We start from the raw sequence: 17,647 nt of genomic DNA, 5'->3' as shown, positions 1-17,647 counted from the left end.
CTGGGACTACTTTCACTACTGGGACTACTTTCACTACCACGAAGCTCTCTTGACACAGATATCCCACCTTCTGCGCTGCCTGCTTGATCGTGCGTCTAATATCCACAAGGCGAACCCCATCCCTACTCCTTTGCTGACCCAGATTATCGGCAAAAAGCTGCAGAGGAGAAAAGGCGAGGAGCTGATGAGGAGAGTGGGGGGGGCACAGCCTGTCAGAAAGCTGGAGGGAGCCCCGAGGAACTCACCAGGCAAAATTCATGGGCACAGAGCCCCTGCTTCCACCGTTTGTGCCCACAGATGTCTGGGTCGGCCTCTGCCCGACGGCACAGCATGCATGCTGGAGGGGAGAGAGCAAACGCCAGCGGGAATGAGCAGCTCTGTGGGGCCGGGGCCGCGTCCCTGAGGGATTGCCCCCAAGGGCTGCTCTGTGGCTGCCCAGCCGGCTGATGGGCAGGGCTGGAGGCCTTGCAGGGGGAGGGGGCATTGCAGGCACGGGTGTCCCAGGAGGTGCCCAGTGCCCAGCCTGGTCTGTGCTTGCTGAGGAGAGGAGGGGCCCTGCCCCGGGGCGCTCGGGGAGCTCCTGCCTCCCCCTGCCACCGCTCTCGGCCCTCGCTGAGCGCCCCGACAAGCCGTCAGCCAGGCTGCGGGAGGGACACTTTGCTCTCACCTGGCTCCATCGGGATGCGGGTATTCCGCTGCCTTTTAGACATGGCAGTCGTCAGTGGGGAGTGCCTGGAGAGTCCCTGTCCGAGCAGCGCTGGGCCGTCTCCTCCAGATGCTCCTCTGCTGACTCTGAGGGAGAAGCAGGACGCGGGTGAGGGAGAAGCGAGAGGCAGATGAGCCTCAGCACAGGTCCAGAGCCCCGAGGCGTGGGGCCCCCGTTCTCCCTGGGCAGCCCCGTGGCAGCCCTGTCCCTCCGCTGCCCTCTCCTCACCTCACCAGGTCGCACTGAGCCATGCCTGAGCCCAGCGTTCCTTTATGTGTCTTGGTCCCGCGGGTCACAGTGGCCACTGTGACATCAGCACAGCTGGGCTGCGTGCGCCCCAGGTACGGGCAGGGACGCCCTCGGGTGCTGCCACCTCCTCTGAGAGGGCCACCGCCTCCCAGGGGTGGGTGTGAAGTGCCGAGGCGGGGGCCCGAGCCCTCGGCACCTCCATAGCCGGGGCGGGTGCTCCTGCAGCAAGCACAGAGCCCAGGGCCAGGTCCCCCGGGGCAGCCGTCGAGGGTGGCACTGTTGGCCGAAAGGTGCTGCTCAGGCCGTGCGACCGCAGGGCTCCAGCCCTGGCCACGGGAAGTCTCTGCTCCTGCTCCCGGCACACGGAGCACTGCCAGCAGGTCGGGGAAGGGGATCCTTCCTCTCTGCGCTGCGCCGGTACGGCTGCCTCTGCCTCTGCAGTGCTGCCTCTGGTTCTGGGCTCCCCGGTCCAGGGGACCGAACTGACCTTTGAGCCTGTCCTGGGCTCACACGTCCCATCCGCTCAGAGGTGGTGGGTGGCCGGGCACAGCTCACGACCTCAGGAAGGCAGCCACCTGTCGCAGGTGGCCCAACATCTTTTTCCTGAACCCTTTAGCGCTTTGGTGACGTGCTGCCTCCAGAACAAAACGCAGCGGGACTGCAAGCTGGGGAGTCACAGCGGCAGCGTCCTTCTTCCATGGCAATAAACTGCCTCTCAGAGTCAGTGTGAGCCTTTCCTTGGTGGGGTAGGAAACTGCAAGTGGCTGTGGGGCAGCTTCGGAGGCACCAGAAGGGGGCATATGTGAGCGAAGGGAGCAGGGGAGCCCCTCTCCCGGGCAGCTCTTGCCCTGGCCCCTGCCTTTACAAGTGATCTGGGGGGCTTCCCTGCTGGAGGAGTGGGGAGGGAAAGCTTTTGGGGTAAGAGGTTGTGACTCAGCTCTCTCATTCTCGCCAGATCTCTCCCCTTGGCTCAGAGTGTTTTACCAGCCACATCCTGGTCCAGCAGGCTGGATCTCTGCTCTGGGCAGACCCTAGGGGTCGTGGCCTCTCACGGACATGGGCCAGAGCCCCCCACGAGTTCCCCCAGGGCAAAGGCTGAATGGCCCCTGAGGCTGGCCAGACCCCAGGGTCTGCACCCCAAGGCATGGTTGAGGAGTTCCCACCTGCACTGTCTGTCAGAAAAGACGAGTTTTGCCCAGTCTGTCTCTTTGCCTTTCTCCTCTCCACCTTCCCTCAATGCCTTTTATTTCTGCCTCGCCAGCCTCTGTGCTTCCTCGGCCTGATGTCTCACTCTGGACTCGTGTTTTGTGCAGGAGCTTTGGCTTTTGCCATCTAATATTCCTCAGAAAAAGCAAAACTGAAGTTTTTGAAAACTGAAGAACAGTATTTTCCAATATTATTTCCTATTAGATCTTTGAAAGAGTAGAATTTTGGAAGCAGCATTTTTCTGCAACTTCTTCAAAGAAGAAACATGATACATTTGAGACCAGTAATGATACGAAAGATTTATTGTTTTGCTTTCACTTTCCTTCTTGCATCCTTATGCTTCTTTCGGCATTCCTGAAAATATTTAAATTTTAACTTAATTAAATATTTAAATATTTAAATATTTAAATTTTAATATTTAAATTTTAACATTATATTATGAGAAGTTTCTAAATTCACCTCTCTGTCTCAAACACTTTTTGTACATGCACTTAAGTAACTGGTCCTGTACAACACAGAGATTCAGTAATGTAGCTGTGGCCATCACAACATGATGTTCTAGACACTTGTATACTAAAAGTTTTTAGTTCTCTCGTAATTATAAAGTTTCAAGCCAAGGTCTACTGATCTGCAAAATAACTTAGAGCCCTCTGCACACAATGAAGTACAAATGAATATGGATAAACACTTCTGAACATGCTGTCGTTTGTAAATCTCACGAGCAACACAGCAATAAAGTCAGAAGGCCTATTCTTCCTATCCCTCTCTAGCCCCCCACAACATGGTTGGCTCAAACAGAAATGGTACGTGTTACAGCCTGGTGTACTACGAAAAACGAAAGGCAGCAGCATTTTGCCTTAATACGCTGAAATGTAAATTGCAGTGAAACAGCATCTGTTTCACCAAAAGCTCAGCACCACTATCCCATGTCTCCCAAGGAAATTTATGCCAGCTAAGGATTCAGAGCTCGGTTTGAACAGGCAGTGTAAATCAGATAGGCTGGAAGATTACAGCAGAACAACTGTGTTAACACAGTAACTTTTAGACATGGATTCAATGATAGTTACCTAACATACGTCAGAAAACACACATTATTTAAGGTTGTCCTGATAATTTATTGTGTAAGATATCAAAAGCGATTTTTTGGTGGCCTGTTGGCTGGGGGGTTTATTTGGGTTTTTTTTTCCTTTTTTTTTTTTTTTTGTTGTTGTTGTAACAATATATATTTGACTTTTGGCCAAACCCACTACCCAGTTAAGTACACATGCATTGAACCAGAAACTCAGCTTTTATAGTCAACTTCAAACCAAGTGTGGTATTCGGGTTTTTGAATATTACATTCTGTGCAGCAAGGAATGGTTTCCTAAGATGACAGAATCACAGAATCACAGAATGTTTGGGGTTGGCAGGGACCTCTGTGGGTCATCTAGTCCAACCCTCCCGCTGAAGCAGGGTCACCTACAGCAGGCTGCAGAGGACCTTGTCCAGGCGGGTCTTGAGTATCTCCAGAGAAGGAGACTCCACAACCTCCCTGGGCAGCCTGTTCCAGTGCTCCGTCACCCTCAGAGGGAAGAAGTTCTTCCTCATGTTCAGACGGAACTTCCTGTGCTTCAGTTTGTGCCCATTGCCCCTTGTCCTGTCACTGGGCACCACTGAAAAGAGCTTGGCCCCATCCTCCTGACACCCACCCTTCAGATATTTGTAAGCATTTATAAGGTCCCCTCGCAGCCTTCTCTTCTCCAGGCTGAACAAGCCCAGCTCCCTCAGCCTCTCCTCGTAGGAGAGATGCTCCAGTCCCCTCACCATCCTCGTAGCCCTCCGCTGGACTCTCTCCAGTAGCTCCTCATCTTTCTTGAACTGGGGAGCCCAGAACTGGACAGAGTACTCCAGATGAGGCCTCACTAGGGCGGTGTAGAGGGGAAGGAGAACCTCCCTCGACCTGCTGGCCACACTCTTCCTAATGCACCCCAGGCTTCCATTGTTCGGAGACATGGAATGAAGACATTAGTTTCCCATGACCTGAGTGCTGCTATTAATATTCTCATAGCACCAAACTACTACAGCCAAGTAGACAACAAATAAAAAAATAACTTGCATTTCTTTGTCCCTGTCACTTTCTGATGCCTCTGGTTCATCGTCACCTTTAGAACTGCTGTCTTGGAAACATGGATCTTCTTGCCATGTGACTTTTACAGGTTTTATTGTTTCAAGTATGTAGGGCTCTGCAAGAATATCACAATTAAAAAAAAAAAAAAACCGACACAGATTATTCTCCTACTTGCCAATAAAAATTCCTACTTTAGAATGAAATACTTAAATTGGAAAAGACGGATTTAAGCAGGACACAAACCTTCCCTCCCAGGTTTCTATCACCCTCTGGGTAGGTATGGATTTAGTTTGCTTTCTCATATGTCACAAATTCACCCTCAAAATTCACAGCTAGTATCCCAAACCCAACAGTAACTAGACTATGAAACACAAACAGTATTTTATTGAAGATCAGAAAATTCTACTTTGGAAAGCGTGTGCATTTGCAAGTCTAAATTGTCCGCAAAACACCCATAGTTCGTGCTCAAAAATAAAAAAAGACGACTATCCACATGTCCTCCCTTCACGGTTTCCACATGACACATACAATCTTAAGTCAGGTTAAACAAAACCACCACCAACAAAAATAATCACAAAAATCACCTAAGCAACTGAGGTACGTGCTATGGAGAGAGGCTTATCTTTCTGTTTGTGTCTACACAGCAGCTAGACCAGTGGCCCTGTTGCCACCAAATAGGATTCCTATGCATTATAAACCAATAATTAATCATAACAGCAAATAGAAGATGCAGAGCTCAAGCGTGGCTCTTAGTGCAAAGAACTCTGTGAACTCTGAACTACATCTCCGCTCAGATATTTTCTACTTTGTTCTAGAGATCTCTTACATATTCTGAAACCCATATTACTGCATTCAGAAGACAATAAATACTTCATTAAGTCAGCAGAAAGGTGGGGGTTTGTTGGTTTTTTGGGGGGTTTTGTTGGGGTTACTTTTTTGTATTTCAGTCAACTTCACACAGTTTATTTCCTATATTACTACTTATTACGTGACTTGATTTCAGATTTTTTCATCTTGATTTCATAAGCTTTGATTTTATCTCAGGTTAGGGTACCCCAATAATCATGTGTCATTCAGTTTCAGTTTTCTAAAGGTACAATAATCAAATGTTCTTGGACCTTGGGGCCAACTCTAAGATTTTCTTTTGCTCATAATACTACCTTAATTAACAAATATTTTATTTAAAATCTTGTTGGTATATATGAAACCTGATTTGACTTGTATAACATCTTTTTCCCTGTTTATTTGAGAAATTTAGTGGATGATAAGTTTTTCCATCACTGTTCAAAAACCAATTAAATAATAGTTCCTTCTCAAAACATCCCTTTCAAAATTCCTGGGATGCAAGCATGAATTAAGTTTCATTAAACTACAACAATCTTAGCAAATATAAGAGAAGATCGTAATGATTTTTTAATGATTTAATTTTGCGTAATTACTGACTTTTGCCTCTGAAAATTACCTGGATTTGGAATTTCTGTGCACTGTTACTCTACAGTGCCTGACATCACTACTTCATTAGAAATTGTACTATTACGTATGTTCTGCTGTTACCTTCTTTTATGCCTGACTCCTCCATGTGTCCAAGGAAGGAAAACGTGAAACCACTAGACTCCTGAGCTACATCACTCCCAACGTTAGGTCCCAAATGCTCAGGTGGGGTAGAGTCCTCTGCATCATCGTTGTCCCAGGGTATTTCTTCATGTTTTTCTGTTTTGCTCTTTGAAGATCCAAACAACTCTTTTGAATCAACAGCAATATCATAATAGATTTTTTTAGACACTTCAAGCAGTTTCTCACTCTCTTCCCTCTTCTTCTTCCTTTTAGCTTTACTGAAATGAAATTGTTAAAGGGTAGTAACACAGCACCTGTATTTTTAAAAGAAAGGTTCCCTAAAAGCCAACCTTGCTACTAATGCCTTCCTAAACTTACCTAAGCACATTACTGTGTAGCTGACTTTTAAAGGTTTTGGGTGTTGGTTTTTTTTTCTTCTTCTTCTTTCTTCACAATTCCAGGTTCTGGCAACAGGACATTTCCTATTGCCAGAAACAGGCTTATGGGGCAGCATGACAGAGGGATTGTCTGAGCAGCCACAGTTCAGGCTAGGAAAGCTAAAGCTCTGATAGGAATAAATCTGGCCAGGGACATCAAGGGCAACAAGAAAAGCTTCTGTAGGTACATCAATGATAAAAGGAAGGCTAGGGAAAATGTGGGCCCTCTCTGGAGGGGAACGGGAGACCTGGTTACCCGGGATGTGGAGAAGGCTGAGGTACTGAGTGAGAATTTTGCCGCAGTCTTCACCGGCGAGTGCTCCAGCCACACCGCCCAAGTCACAGGAGGCACAGGCGGGAACTGGGAGAATGAAGAACTGCCCACTATAGGAGGAAAGTGCACAAGTCCATGGGACCCGATGAGGTACATCCGCAGGTCCTGAAGGAACTGGTGTATGAAGTTGCTAAGCCACTATCTGTCATATTTGAGAAGTCATGGCAGTCTGATGAAGTGATTGGAAAAGGCGAAGCATGACCCCCCTGTGCCCGGCAAGATCCCGGAGCAGATCGTCCTGGAAAACATGCTAAGGCTTGTGGAAAGTAAGGAGGTGATTGGTGACAGCCACATGGCTTCAGTAAGGGCAAATCACGCCTAACAAATCTGGTGGCCTTCTATGATGGAGTTACTGTGTTGGTGGGTAAGGAAAGGGCAACTGATGTCACCTATCCAGGCTTAAACAAAGCATTTGACATTGTCCCGCACGACGTCCTTGTCTCTAAATTGGAGAGACACGTATTCAATGGATGCACCACTTGGTGGATAAGGAATTGGCTGGATGGTCACATTCAGAGTTCAACATCTTCGCTGGTGACATGGACAGTGGGATCGAGTGCCAGCCTGAGCTGGGGCTAGATAAAACTAACACTGCTACTGCTGCACTCTTGCACAGACACCAAAGAGGGGTCTGACTATGAGACAGTCACTGTATGCTATAAATATCTGTAGCTCCCCGCATTGAGCCCGTTCAGCTCTCCTGTCCGGCAGCCACGGAACGAACCCTCCCACCCGCAGCCCCCCGCACAGAGCCCTGGGAGCAGAGGCCCTTCGCTCCGCAGCGCGTTACACGCTCTGCTCCAGCCCCGCCGGGAAACACCGCACTGCGGCAAGAACCCGGGGCTGAGGGCTTGGGGTCTGCGTAGACCTTGAAGCCGAGGACAGAGTGCGCGGCAGCAAGCGGGACCGGCTCTCCGCGACAAAACCGCTCTACGGTTCCTCCGAGGGGGACGAGAGGCCGCGGCCCCCGGCACCCGCCGGCCCTGAAGGGACGCCGCGGGTCTCCGTCACCACCGCCATGTGCCATCCCCCGCTGCCGCGCAACTCCATTCACCATCCCCCCCGCACCCCTGCCTAGAGCTCGCTCGGAAAAAAGGGTTCCTCCCCCCGGGGCCGCTGGATTCAGAGCGTCTCCTCGGCCCGTTCGGGTTTCTGTTTCCGGCCGGTTACGTGTGGCGGGAGCACACGGGTTGGCCTCGTGACGGCGGACGGAACTAACCGGGAAGAGATCTAGGGGGGTTTGCCGCAAGACAGAAGCAAAACAAGAAGGCGGTAACTGACCAAATAACGCTTTTCCCGCTTGTCTCGAATAACGACCTCGGGAGCCGCCCTTCAAGCGGCCCTGTTGCTTCGGGGAGGGGGAAGGAAGGCGCGGGCGGCGCCCCCTGCTCGGGCAGCAGCTGTGGTAGCGCCCGGGTCCGCAGCCGCCTGGTTGGGCGCGCAGTTCGAAGGCGCGGGGCGCGCGCGGCGGCGGGGGCGCGCGCCGCTCCCCTCAGCGCGCCGGCCGCTCCTCTCAGCGCCGGTCCCTCCGCGGCCGTGAGGGAGCTGCGGGCTGGGAGCAGAGCCCCGGCAGCTCCTCTCTCGGGAGCGCTCGAACGCTCTCCCCAGCCGTTCCTGCGGCAGCGTGACGGCGAGCGCTCGGGGTGTGCGCGGGCAGGTGAGTAGAAGGGTGACACGCCGCCCGTGCGCGAATAGGGACGTGCGTGGGCCGGCTTAGCGTGAGGAGGAATGACTGGTCGGTTGCCGTTCAAGTCATATCTAATTAAAAGTATGTGCGGGCGTTTATTTCTGGAAATAATGGCCTGGGGTCGTAACTGGTGTGTGAGCCTTCTGTGCTCTGTGAGCCTTCTGCAGCCGAGTAGAGTCACGGGAGCGGGAATAGCTGCGAGCGTGTTTGTGTCCTGGTACTGATTTGAAAGCAGCCGGCTGTTAAAAGAGGAGTCGGCTGACAACCGAGGGCGAAGGTCTGGGCGATGTCATGGGGTTCTGTTTCCCAACGTGCCCTTCAGTATGACCAAAACTTTCCTCAATGTATCCGGTTAAAAAAACACGAATAGGAAGCACGAAAAGTTGGAGAACTTGTGTTTCTTGTCCCTGCTGATGTTGTTTATTGTCACACATTGCCTAAGATTGCTTTAAAATTTCAGAGGCAGACACGGCTGGGCACAATCTCAGTGATTCTTTAATTGTGTGCACTGTCTTTAGTCACTAAGTATGTTGTTAATGCAAAATGTGCTTTGAATGTTGTTTTCTTATATGTGTTGTTAGATGATGCTTCGTATGGAATAAGGCAACAAAATCCTCTTTCCCCCTCATCCCTTTTTTTTAAACTGTGTTAGTCTGGATCTTGCAACTACAGTAGGGGTTGTTTAAAAACACCCATAAAACTCGATTTATCTCTAGATTGGTCTTTTTTTCCTGGTTGAAAGTGTTAATATATTGGTATTGAGCTGCATAATATTCTCCAGGGTCCTAGGAATGTGTCATGTCTAGGCTGAATGTCAGATTTTTTTTTTTCTTAAAATTGGAGTTTATTTATTTTGCATTTTTTGTGAAACATGGCTTTTTCTTTGTGTCTCTACTGCTGTTTACTTGAAAGGCAAATCATGCTGTTGTCTTAGTAGGAACAGCTGTGCTTCATTTAATCAGGTGGCTCGTTAGGTGAATTGGTCAGAGCTGGCTTCGGTTTCTCTGTGTGGTTAGGTTTGCTTTCTGTCTGCAGAACAGCTCGTTGTTCTGTTGCAGCAAATGTAAAACAGCTGGCTATGCCCCTGGGTGAAGTCGTCATGAGTTAAAAAGATGCTTAAAGGAAGCCTTTGACTATGTGAGATTGCTGTTCTGACTTCTGTATTTGGAGGCTGTGCAGTGATCTGTGTCTTAAAATTGGTTTAACAATTACATTTGGACTCAATGAATTAGGTCTTTGAGGATCTAATACAACAAAACTACGTTTTTTCAAAAATAATTACATATTTTGGAAAAAACTTTTTTCTTTCTTCTTTTATGTAAAGCCAGAAATTTGTTCTTTATCACATTCTTGCTGATCTCTAGTCGCTTCCTGTATTCACTGGAAGCAGGAACTTCCCTGCCCACGATGCTTTCAGCAGAGTGAGTTACCAGGTTTCCTAGGAAGCTTTGTTATGTTCAGAGTTGTGCACAAGTCCATGGGACCCGATGAGGTACATCCGTCAGCCATCCTCTTGTCCCAGCCACCTTGCGAGTCAAACTCTGGTGCTCAGGGTTTCCTTTCCCCCAGGCCTTTGAACACACGAAACGGGAGACGGTTCACGCAGTAGCCCTTGGGCCAGCCCGGGCAGGACAAGATGTTCCAAATGTGCTCTTGCACTGCAGCCGGGGAGAAAGGCCCTGCCTGGAGTCTCTGGCAGAAAGCACCAGGGGAGACTCGAGGTCGACCCCTGGGGTTTTGGAGCTGGGGATACCGAGGATCCGAGGCTTGCTATACTCCGACTGAAAAAGAGATATTGGCAGCATGTGAAGGAAAACCCGCTGGCCGCACCGCTCGGTCCGGGGGTCTCTGCCGGGAGCGTAGTCCGGCGCCGCACGGCCTGAACGCGGAGCGGGTTCCGCCGCGCCGCCGCCCGTCTCCCGGCAACGCGAGCCGCGCCCGCCTGCCCGCCATGGCCCTCGCGGCTCGCCGTAGCGCGGCGGTGGCGGCGCGTCCGGGCCGGCGGTGAGTTGCGGGACCGCCAGGGCCGGGCCCTCCCCCGGGCTCCGCCGTGGCCGGCCCGGCAGTGTGGGGCCCGGCGCAGGGGCTGTCCGTGCCCGGGCGTGGGGGTGCTCGGGGCTGCGGCCGGTCTCGGGGGTGAGGTGTCGGGCCGGTGTCGGGGCGTCCCGGGCCTGGGGGTGTTTGTGGGAGCGGCCGCCGGGTTCGGGGGGGTGCGTGGGTGCGGGAAGCGCTGCCCGGCCTGAGGGGGGGCGGGGGGCTGCTGCCGGCCGGTGGCTGCGCCCGGCTGCGGGCTCGGTTCCCGGGTGCGGGCGGTGCTGCTGCGGGGGTGGCTCCAGGCTGGGGGTGCCACAGGGGCCCTGCCGCCCCGCCGGCCTCGGCCCGCGGCCCCGCCGAGAGCAGGACAAGGCTGCGTGTGCTGGCCCAGCTTCTCGGCCTCCTCCCTGCCCCCAGCCCGCCCCGCCCGAGACCCCTGCCTTCCCCCGCGGTGCCTGCCCTGCCCTGCTGCTGGGGGCTGCGGGCCGGGCCCCGAAGCGTAACCCGTGGCCGGGCCCAGAGCTGGGTGTCTCTGCCCAAGCTGCTGGGCCCGGTTTTGTGAACCGCAGACAGGGAGCAGCGAAGGGGCGGATGCGTGTCCCCCTGCTCTGCCCTTTCTCTGACCTGTTGAGAGCAGTGTCTGCTCCAATGGAATAAAAAAAACCAACCCTGGCACTGCAGCAGTGCCAGCAGCGCAGCTCGCAGGGTGCCGGTGGGGCCATGCTGCGCGCTCTGCCCAGGCGTTCAGGCTGTGTCAGCTGCGCAGGTACCGGGCCGGCCGCCCTTGGGAAGAGCTGAGGGCACTCCCCGCCACCCTCGCGTGTTTTCAGCTTGTCCTGACAGCGGTGAAGTCACGTCTCTCACGTTTAGAGTCCTGTTGGGATAAGACACATTATGCTGTCTGCTCTGCTTCAGTAGTAAATGATGTGTTTCTGTTTCTGCTTTCATTGTTTTATTCCTTGTTCGGAGTCTCTGAGGCAGAACGTTCAGGGCCGTTGATCCAGGCTGGCTTCTGCTTCTTTGCTGCGGTTTCGCTCAGCAGCACTGCAGGAGGGATGCCAGGCAGTGCTGCTCCACTGCTGGATGCTGGGCTGGCCCCGAGGAAAGGGGCTTTGCGAAATCCTTTCCCGAGTCTAGCCGAAGCTCCAGTGATCTCCTGCCAGCAGAGCTGCCATGGCACTTGCATCACTTGACGAGTTCACTAACGTTTCTTGGATTCACCTTAGTTTCTGCTCTGTGTGAGATTGTCGGCAAGCCTTTAATTCCCGCAGCCTGTGCTCCCGTTGCTTGGTGTGTCACAAGGCGGTTTGTCAGACGGCTGTCTAGTGAACGTGAGAGACTTGCAGTGATGGTCGGCTGTCGGAGCCGTCAGAAGTGGAGGGGGTGTAACCTAGCATCGTGAAGCTGGATGGAACTAGCAACTTGCATTTACTCTTTTTGTCCTGGCACATGTCAAATCAGCGCTGATAGCATCCTTTGCATTCTAGTGATACAAGGAAGGGTCATGAACCTGTAGCGTCATGGTGGGTTTTCACCTGTGAACACTTCCGTGTACTTCTACCTGCATCTGCTTTTGTCCCAGTAAAACCAACAGCTGGGTCTTTTGGTTTGTAGTCAATGATACTCTTTTGTAGTCCAGTTCATCTGCATTTGTCTCATTCCTGCTCGCTCGCTCTCTGTTTTGGATAGCAGAATAATCTCATAACCCATTAAACAGAAGATTAACCAGCTTCATGTTCCTGTCTTAAAGAATACAGTGTCAGAGAGAAAGGCAGAAGTGTCTCACCAGGACACGAGTAGCAGCGTGGTGCCGTTCCCATTTTCAGCGGTACTTGGCAGTGGTGGCAGCTGCGGCCCTGTGCTGGCTCAGTGCTTCTGGTTTGGACTCAGCGCGAAGGTTGCCTGTGTTTCTGCTCGGTTCTGCCTGTGCCGTTGGTTGGAGTGGTGTCTCTGTGGTTGTCTGGAGTGTGGTGTAATAATGTCTTGTCTGCTTTGGGAGGATTTTGAGCTATCGGACAGGTAGGACTGAGAGTAGGGTTGGCAGTTAGTTGGCTTTGGGCTCTTGCATGATGTCGTTAGCGCAAGGACTCTGGCTGTTTTTTGGCTCATCCCTGTTGTTCAATCCAGGTACATCAACCTCCAAAAACGGGAGAAGTCTAAAGGCAGCATCCTCTCCAGCAAGTTTTGTTCTAGGCGTCTGTCCGTCTTATGTCCTCTCTAGAAGTGGTGCCTGTGAAGGATGATGTCGAGAGGTGCTGGGACAGCTTTCTCGAGGAAGAACTACAGGCTGAGCACTGAGCCAGAGAAGTCCAAGGTCACAGGTATGGGTCTGTACGTGCCATGTAAAAGCAGGACCACTGTGGACTGGGTGAGTGCGCCTTGCCTCGCTTGAGATCAGCTACCTTCCAGTTGCAGTTACCTTGCTCATGTGAGGTGTGGTGGGGCTAAAACTGAGTAAATCCCTGAACCAAGATGAGATTTTGGGGGGGACATTCCTGTAGTACTAAGGACTCCAGAAGCTCGTGCCACAGCGCCCTTTCTTTGGCACACAGCCCTGCCTCGTGGGGCTGGGGAATGTCGTGTTGCTTGCCTTTGTCCCATCTGACTCAGGGAGTTCCCCTTCCAGGATCAACAGCTTGTCAAGTTGTCGGAGTAATCCTTTTCTGGGAAATTTTGGTACCTACTAGCCAGTCTGTTTTCTCTGGGACTCGCCAAACCAGCAGAAGTGTGCTTACAAGACCGCAAGTCTGGCATTTGAGGGCACCGTTGCACCCAGAAGTAAAGCGCACTGCGTCAGTGTGACACTAGGAATTGTTAGGCACAACGAAAGCTACAGTGAGGCATCCATCATTAAAGAGGGCTGTGTGTTAGACGAGACGAGCTGCGTCTGCAAGCCTTTCTATCTCAGCATCTGCTACGCAGTTAAGAGACCTGGGTACTTAAACTGTCCCAGGTATGAACAGGACATCAGGAATTGCAGTAGTGACAAGATTTGTATTTTTATTTTTTGGAAATGAAATTGGATTCTCACCTCCAGCTTTTGAAGTTACTTTATCTGAAAGTACAGCAGGATTCCTGAGGATGTAGTTCCATTTGCGGGGACCAGTTTATAGCCTCCCATTTGCCATCGTAGAGCAGCTCAAATTGGAAAGAGCCCTTGTTGCAGAAATGCACCCCATAATGCTGGACTCTAGGACTTCTGGTGAAGGCAGTAAGACAAGGAATGACTTCTTGAAGCTGCATTTTCGACTGTGTTGATCTGCAAACTTGAACATTATTTTCCCATAGTTACCAGTTTCTTGCTTGTACGTGAAAAGAATGTTTGAGTTTACCTCCTGACTCCCTAAGCTTATTTCCTTTCTTGTATTTTCACAAGGGATCGTGAACAGCAGGCTGCTGAATGATTATCTGCATCGCGTCTTTACCAATGCCGATGGGAACCAGCCTGCAGCTGCTTACAGGTATCGGACTTCTTCTCATTCACTAGATGGCAAGTGATGCTGTATCAGTCCCCGGATACACAGCACTGCGGTGAAAGGAAGGATCTCTTAGTGCCACACAGTGATCTTTGTTAAAAGCACAGCAGCACCGTGTTACAGAAGTGACTCTTGGGTCTTGTCCTTTAATGGCTTTCTCAAATTGCAGGGCTTGCTAGGAAGGATTCGCCAGAGTTTTTTTTGCGTGAAAAAGCCCATATACAAAACCACTAGGCAATATTTCTGAAATAAATGGGCAAGCAGGTATTCACCTGATTGTTCCCATTCCCCCTGTACTTGTAAGGAAGTGCAAAATGGACAGGTTTTAGGTACAGGAATGAAAAACAGGATGTCGGTACCCTGTAAACTAAAGGCGGGGCTTATATGTGATATGATCTATGGAATACCATGCATTTCTTAGGCTGTTCAAGTGTTCGTACTTTTATTATTAGGAGTCATCAAAGGAAAGGAAGCACAAAACTCCTGTTTAGTGTCTGTTTTCTTCTATTTGCTTTCAGTTCTCCTTCACCTTGTAGGCCAGAAACCTGTAGCTTTGGATGAGAAAAAATTTTCCTTTGCGTTGAGCTCGTTTGCCAGAGGCAAGTCAGACAGGTTCAGGGCAGGTAGAGTGTGGTAGAGCGAGGCAGACGTGTAGCTCCTGCTGGCTGGTGGTGCTGCCGAGTGGCTGGGGTCACATTCCACGGGCTATACTTAGTACTGCCAGCTCAAATGTAAGCTCAGAGCTGCTGAAAATAGCTCTTGGCCCTCTCCACTCCTGGTGAGCTAGGGCTGTGGCGGGGGGAGGCAAAGTGGGTCATGTTACTTGGCCGCGAGCTCTCCTGCCAGCATGTCTTGGAATATTCCATCTGCCTGGGCATTTTGGTTTTCAGTATTTCTAATTTCTTTGCTTGGTGATTAATGCCTTGAAAGCACAGAGCTGGTTGTTTGTTGGACTGGTCTCTCCTTTTTTTCCTCCCCTCCACCCTTTTGCCTGGACGTGGCTATTTGGTAGAAAGCCCAGCAGCAGTCCAATAGGTCTTGAAAATAACATTTGCCGTATGAGAGCAACTTTTATAGTATGACATCTTGTCTTCAGAAGCCTAAATTCCTCATAGGGGAGCTCAGTGCAGGCATCTCTCTGGCTGTCTCCAGAATTCCTCCTCTGTGCTAGCTGCTGATTGAGCTGCTTTGCTGAAGCCATCCTCTCTCATGCCAACCAAAAGTGACTCTTTGATTCCACTTCTGTGCATCTTCACATCCATCAGGCTTTCAAAAGGTCTCTCACCACAGTTTTAGGGAAACCCCTAGTCCTGGAGAAGCAGGAAGTTGTTCCACAGGTGATTTTGGAAATGGGAAGCAGGGATAGGAGCAGCTAGCGACTCATGGTAAAAGGAGGTCCTGATGGGATCCCTCGGAGACCTGCAGCATGACCTGTGTTGTTCCATGTATCCTTGGGAGGCTTGTAAAGGGAGAGGGCGTGAGGTGGGAAAGCTTGCTGCTGTTATGAAACTATTTAGAGCAAAGTAAATGTAAGCTGGCTGTGAGACAGTGACCAGATAGTGAAATGGTCTGTGAAACTCAGTGCAGGGAAATGCAAAGTGATGCACTGAAAGGGGAACATCCCCAATGTTGTGCATAAAATGATGGGCCCTGAGCTGATCCTTACTGCGTAGGAATGAGGTTGGGTGGGAAGACTGAGTCTCTAGTAAGTAGAAGAAGAAAGTAGGAATTGTTAGGAAAGGGATGTAGGATAAAGAAAATTGTTATGCCACTGAAAAATCAGTGGTTTACCTTCATCTTGAGTTACACGTGGTTCTGGTCTTGCCGACTCCAAAAGATAATGTTAGAGCTGCAGAGGTTTTGAGGAGGGGTAAGAGCAAGTCGGATGTGTGGAATGGCTCTTGCACAAGGAACAGCTAAGTAAACTAGCCTTGAAAAGAGAGAACTAGGGGAGGGCAGTATGAGAAATTTCTCTACAACAGTGGCCCAGAGGGGGTGCATGAGAGACTTCTCCTTGGTGTGAAAACAAAATGGTTTGGGCTGTTGTCAGAGAGGGGGTGCTGGGCAAGCCTGACCTTTGTCTGAACTGCTGCAGCTGCTGGAGTGGTCTTCTCTCTTCTTTTGTATTATGAGATACTTGGGGGAAAAACAAATCCTGGCTTATGCCATGTTTATAGGATGCTGACTTCAGCAAAGTCATGGTCCACAGTTGTTGGTAGTACAGCTGGTTTCTTACTCCCGCTGCGCTGCGGTACGGTTTTCTTGCTGCCACAAAATACTCCCAAGCAGACTGAAGACTAAGATCCTTTAACTGCTTTGCTTGTTTGCGCTGTGTTTTGGTCTTTGGTTCATTCATTGCCCCAACACGCTGGGCAGCAAATTCCTCAGATTCATGACAAGAAACAGAGATGAACAGAACTTTCTGGTCCGTGTCTCACAGCGTGGGACTGTGCGAGCACGTGTGTCTGGGCTGCAACACTTTGAAACTTTGAGACAGAGTTTTCTGAAGAGCTCCTGTGCATGTTTATTCCCTAGGAAGCACCTGACGTTCCAGAACCTACAGGAGCACCTTGACCAGTTGCTAGCAGAGGAGAATGGCTCCGAAGACAGTCGAGGTAGGAGACGTGGAGTGTCTGTCCAATTTGTGTTTCTGTTTGTGCTGCCTAGTTGGGAGGAGGAGTTGTATCATGAAAGGCAGTTCCCTGAGTGAGCATTGTTCTGCCCTCCTGTGCTTTAATTTATTGTACCTTTGAATCCTGCCTGTGAGGGGCTCATCAGCCAGCCCTGGAGCACATCTGCTTGCAGATGGAGGAAGCATATTTCCAGGCAAAAATGCCTGGAAAAGCAGTTTTGGGGCAAATGTTGGAGGTATTTCACTGATGATGATATGCAGAGCCATTGCTGTGGCCAGCAGTGTGCAGTGCTATCCTCAGTGGGAAATGCAGAGACTTGTTGACAATTCTGGCATACTTGTCTCCACTGTAGGTATTCACTTTGGGCCTCAGGCTGTTGCCTGTGTTCTTGCTAGCATCCCTTTCCCTGAACGAGTCAGGATGTGGCAGGGCACAACCTGGCTCCTCTCCTAAAACAGATTTTTTCTTGCTGGCTGCAATCTAAATATCATATGTTGGCCAAACATTTGGCTCACAGTTTAGTTTGGTCTTTGATTTTTGCCAAAGTAAAAATTTTCAAGAGACGTGGAAAACTTTAACATATGACCTGAATGCTGCATAGGTAAGACCTTGTCTGTTGCTGTGGAAACTTCCTTTTAAATCTCAGTGGTGTCTGCTTTCCTGAGGTTCTCATGGTGTAATGTGGGTAACATTGTTTTAGCCTTCCTCCGCTGTAGCAGAATCCAGGTGCTGTTGTAGTCTAGCTGGAGCCACTCATCAGGGGTACTCTTAAATCCTGCACAACTTTCCCTGACAGGTTTTCTGCAATTCTTGTTTCAGATCAGGTAGCAGAGGGCCGGCTTGGTCCCTCTGCTGTGGTGTTGGACCACACGAGCGGTTTTGAGGGGCTCTTGCTGGTTGATGATGACTTACTCGGGGTGAGTGTGATGCTGGATGCAGCAGAAAATGGTCTTGTGGGACTAAAAGCACGGTGGGCTTCTTGGTTTGTTCTTCATAACAGATCACTGTCACTGGCTTTGTAGCATGTTGTAAATGGAGTCTACGCAGAAAGCTGCGGGATCCTGGAGGAAATGGGCTCTCCTGGGAAAAGGACTGGCAGTACCCCTAAGTCTCAGCAAGCTCTGAGTGGAGCTGCAAGGAAGTGAGACGACTGCCCTGGTCCAGGGTCTCACTGAAGAGCTTGGCTAAGCAGAGGAAAGGCCAGCAGCCAGCTTTCCTGTCCCT

At 50.7% G+C, this 17,647-nt stretch overlaps 1 protein-coding gene across 7 annotated transcripts in view; it reads left to right on the top strand.

Annotated features, from left to right (window-relative positions):
• The first annotated feature begins 8,072 nt into the window (after window positions 1–8,072).
• RNF123 (ring finger protein 123) overlaps window positions 8,073–17,647 on the top strand; it is a 53,173-nt gene continuing 43,598 nt past the window's right edge. The window contains exons 1-5 of one of the 7 annotated variants that reach the window (XM_075432351.1): window positions 8,073–8,250; window positions 12,536–12,635; window positions 13,691–13,775; window positions 16,326–16,405; window positions 17,243–17,340. In XM_075432351.1, the coding sequence (XP_075288466.1) occupies window positions 12,554–12,635; window positions 13,691–13,775; window positions 16,326–16,405; window positions 17,243–17,340 (345 nt within the window). In that variant the 5' untranslated portion in view covers window positions 8,073–8,250; window positions 12,536–12,553. The other 6 variants (XM_075432348.1, XM_075432349.1, XM_075432352.1 and 3 more) reach the window with 6 other exon arrangements.

The sequence above is a fragment of the Opisthocomus hoazin genome, chromosome 11 (assembly GCF_030867145.1).
Source record: "Opisthocomus hoazin isolate bOpiHoa1 chromosome 11, bOpiHoa1.hap1, whole genome shotgun sequence".
NCBI classification, from domain to species: Eukaryota; Metazoa; Chordata; class Aves; order Opisthocomiformes; family Opisthocomidae; genus Opisthocomus; species Opisthocomus hoazin.
The sequence above is the reverse complement of the archived record's forward strand: the minus strand, read 5'-3'. Positions and strand labels throughout refer to the sequence as shown.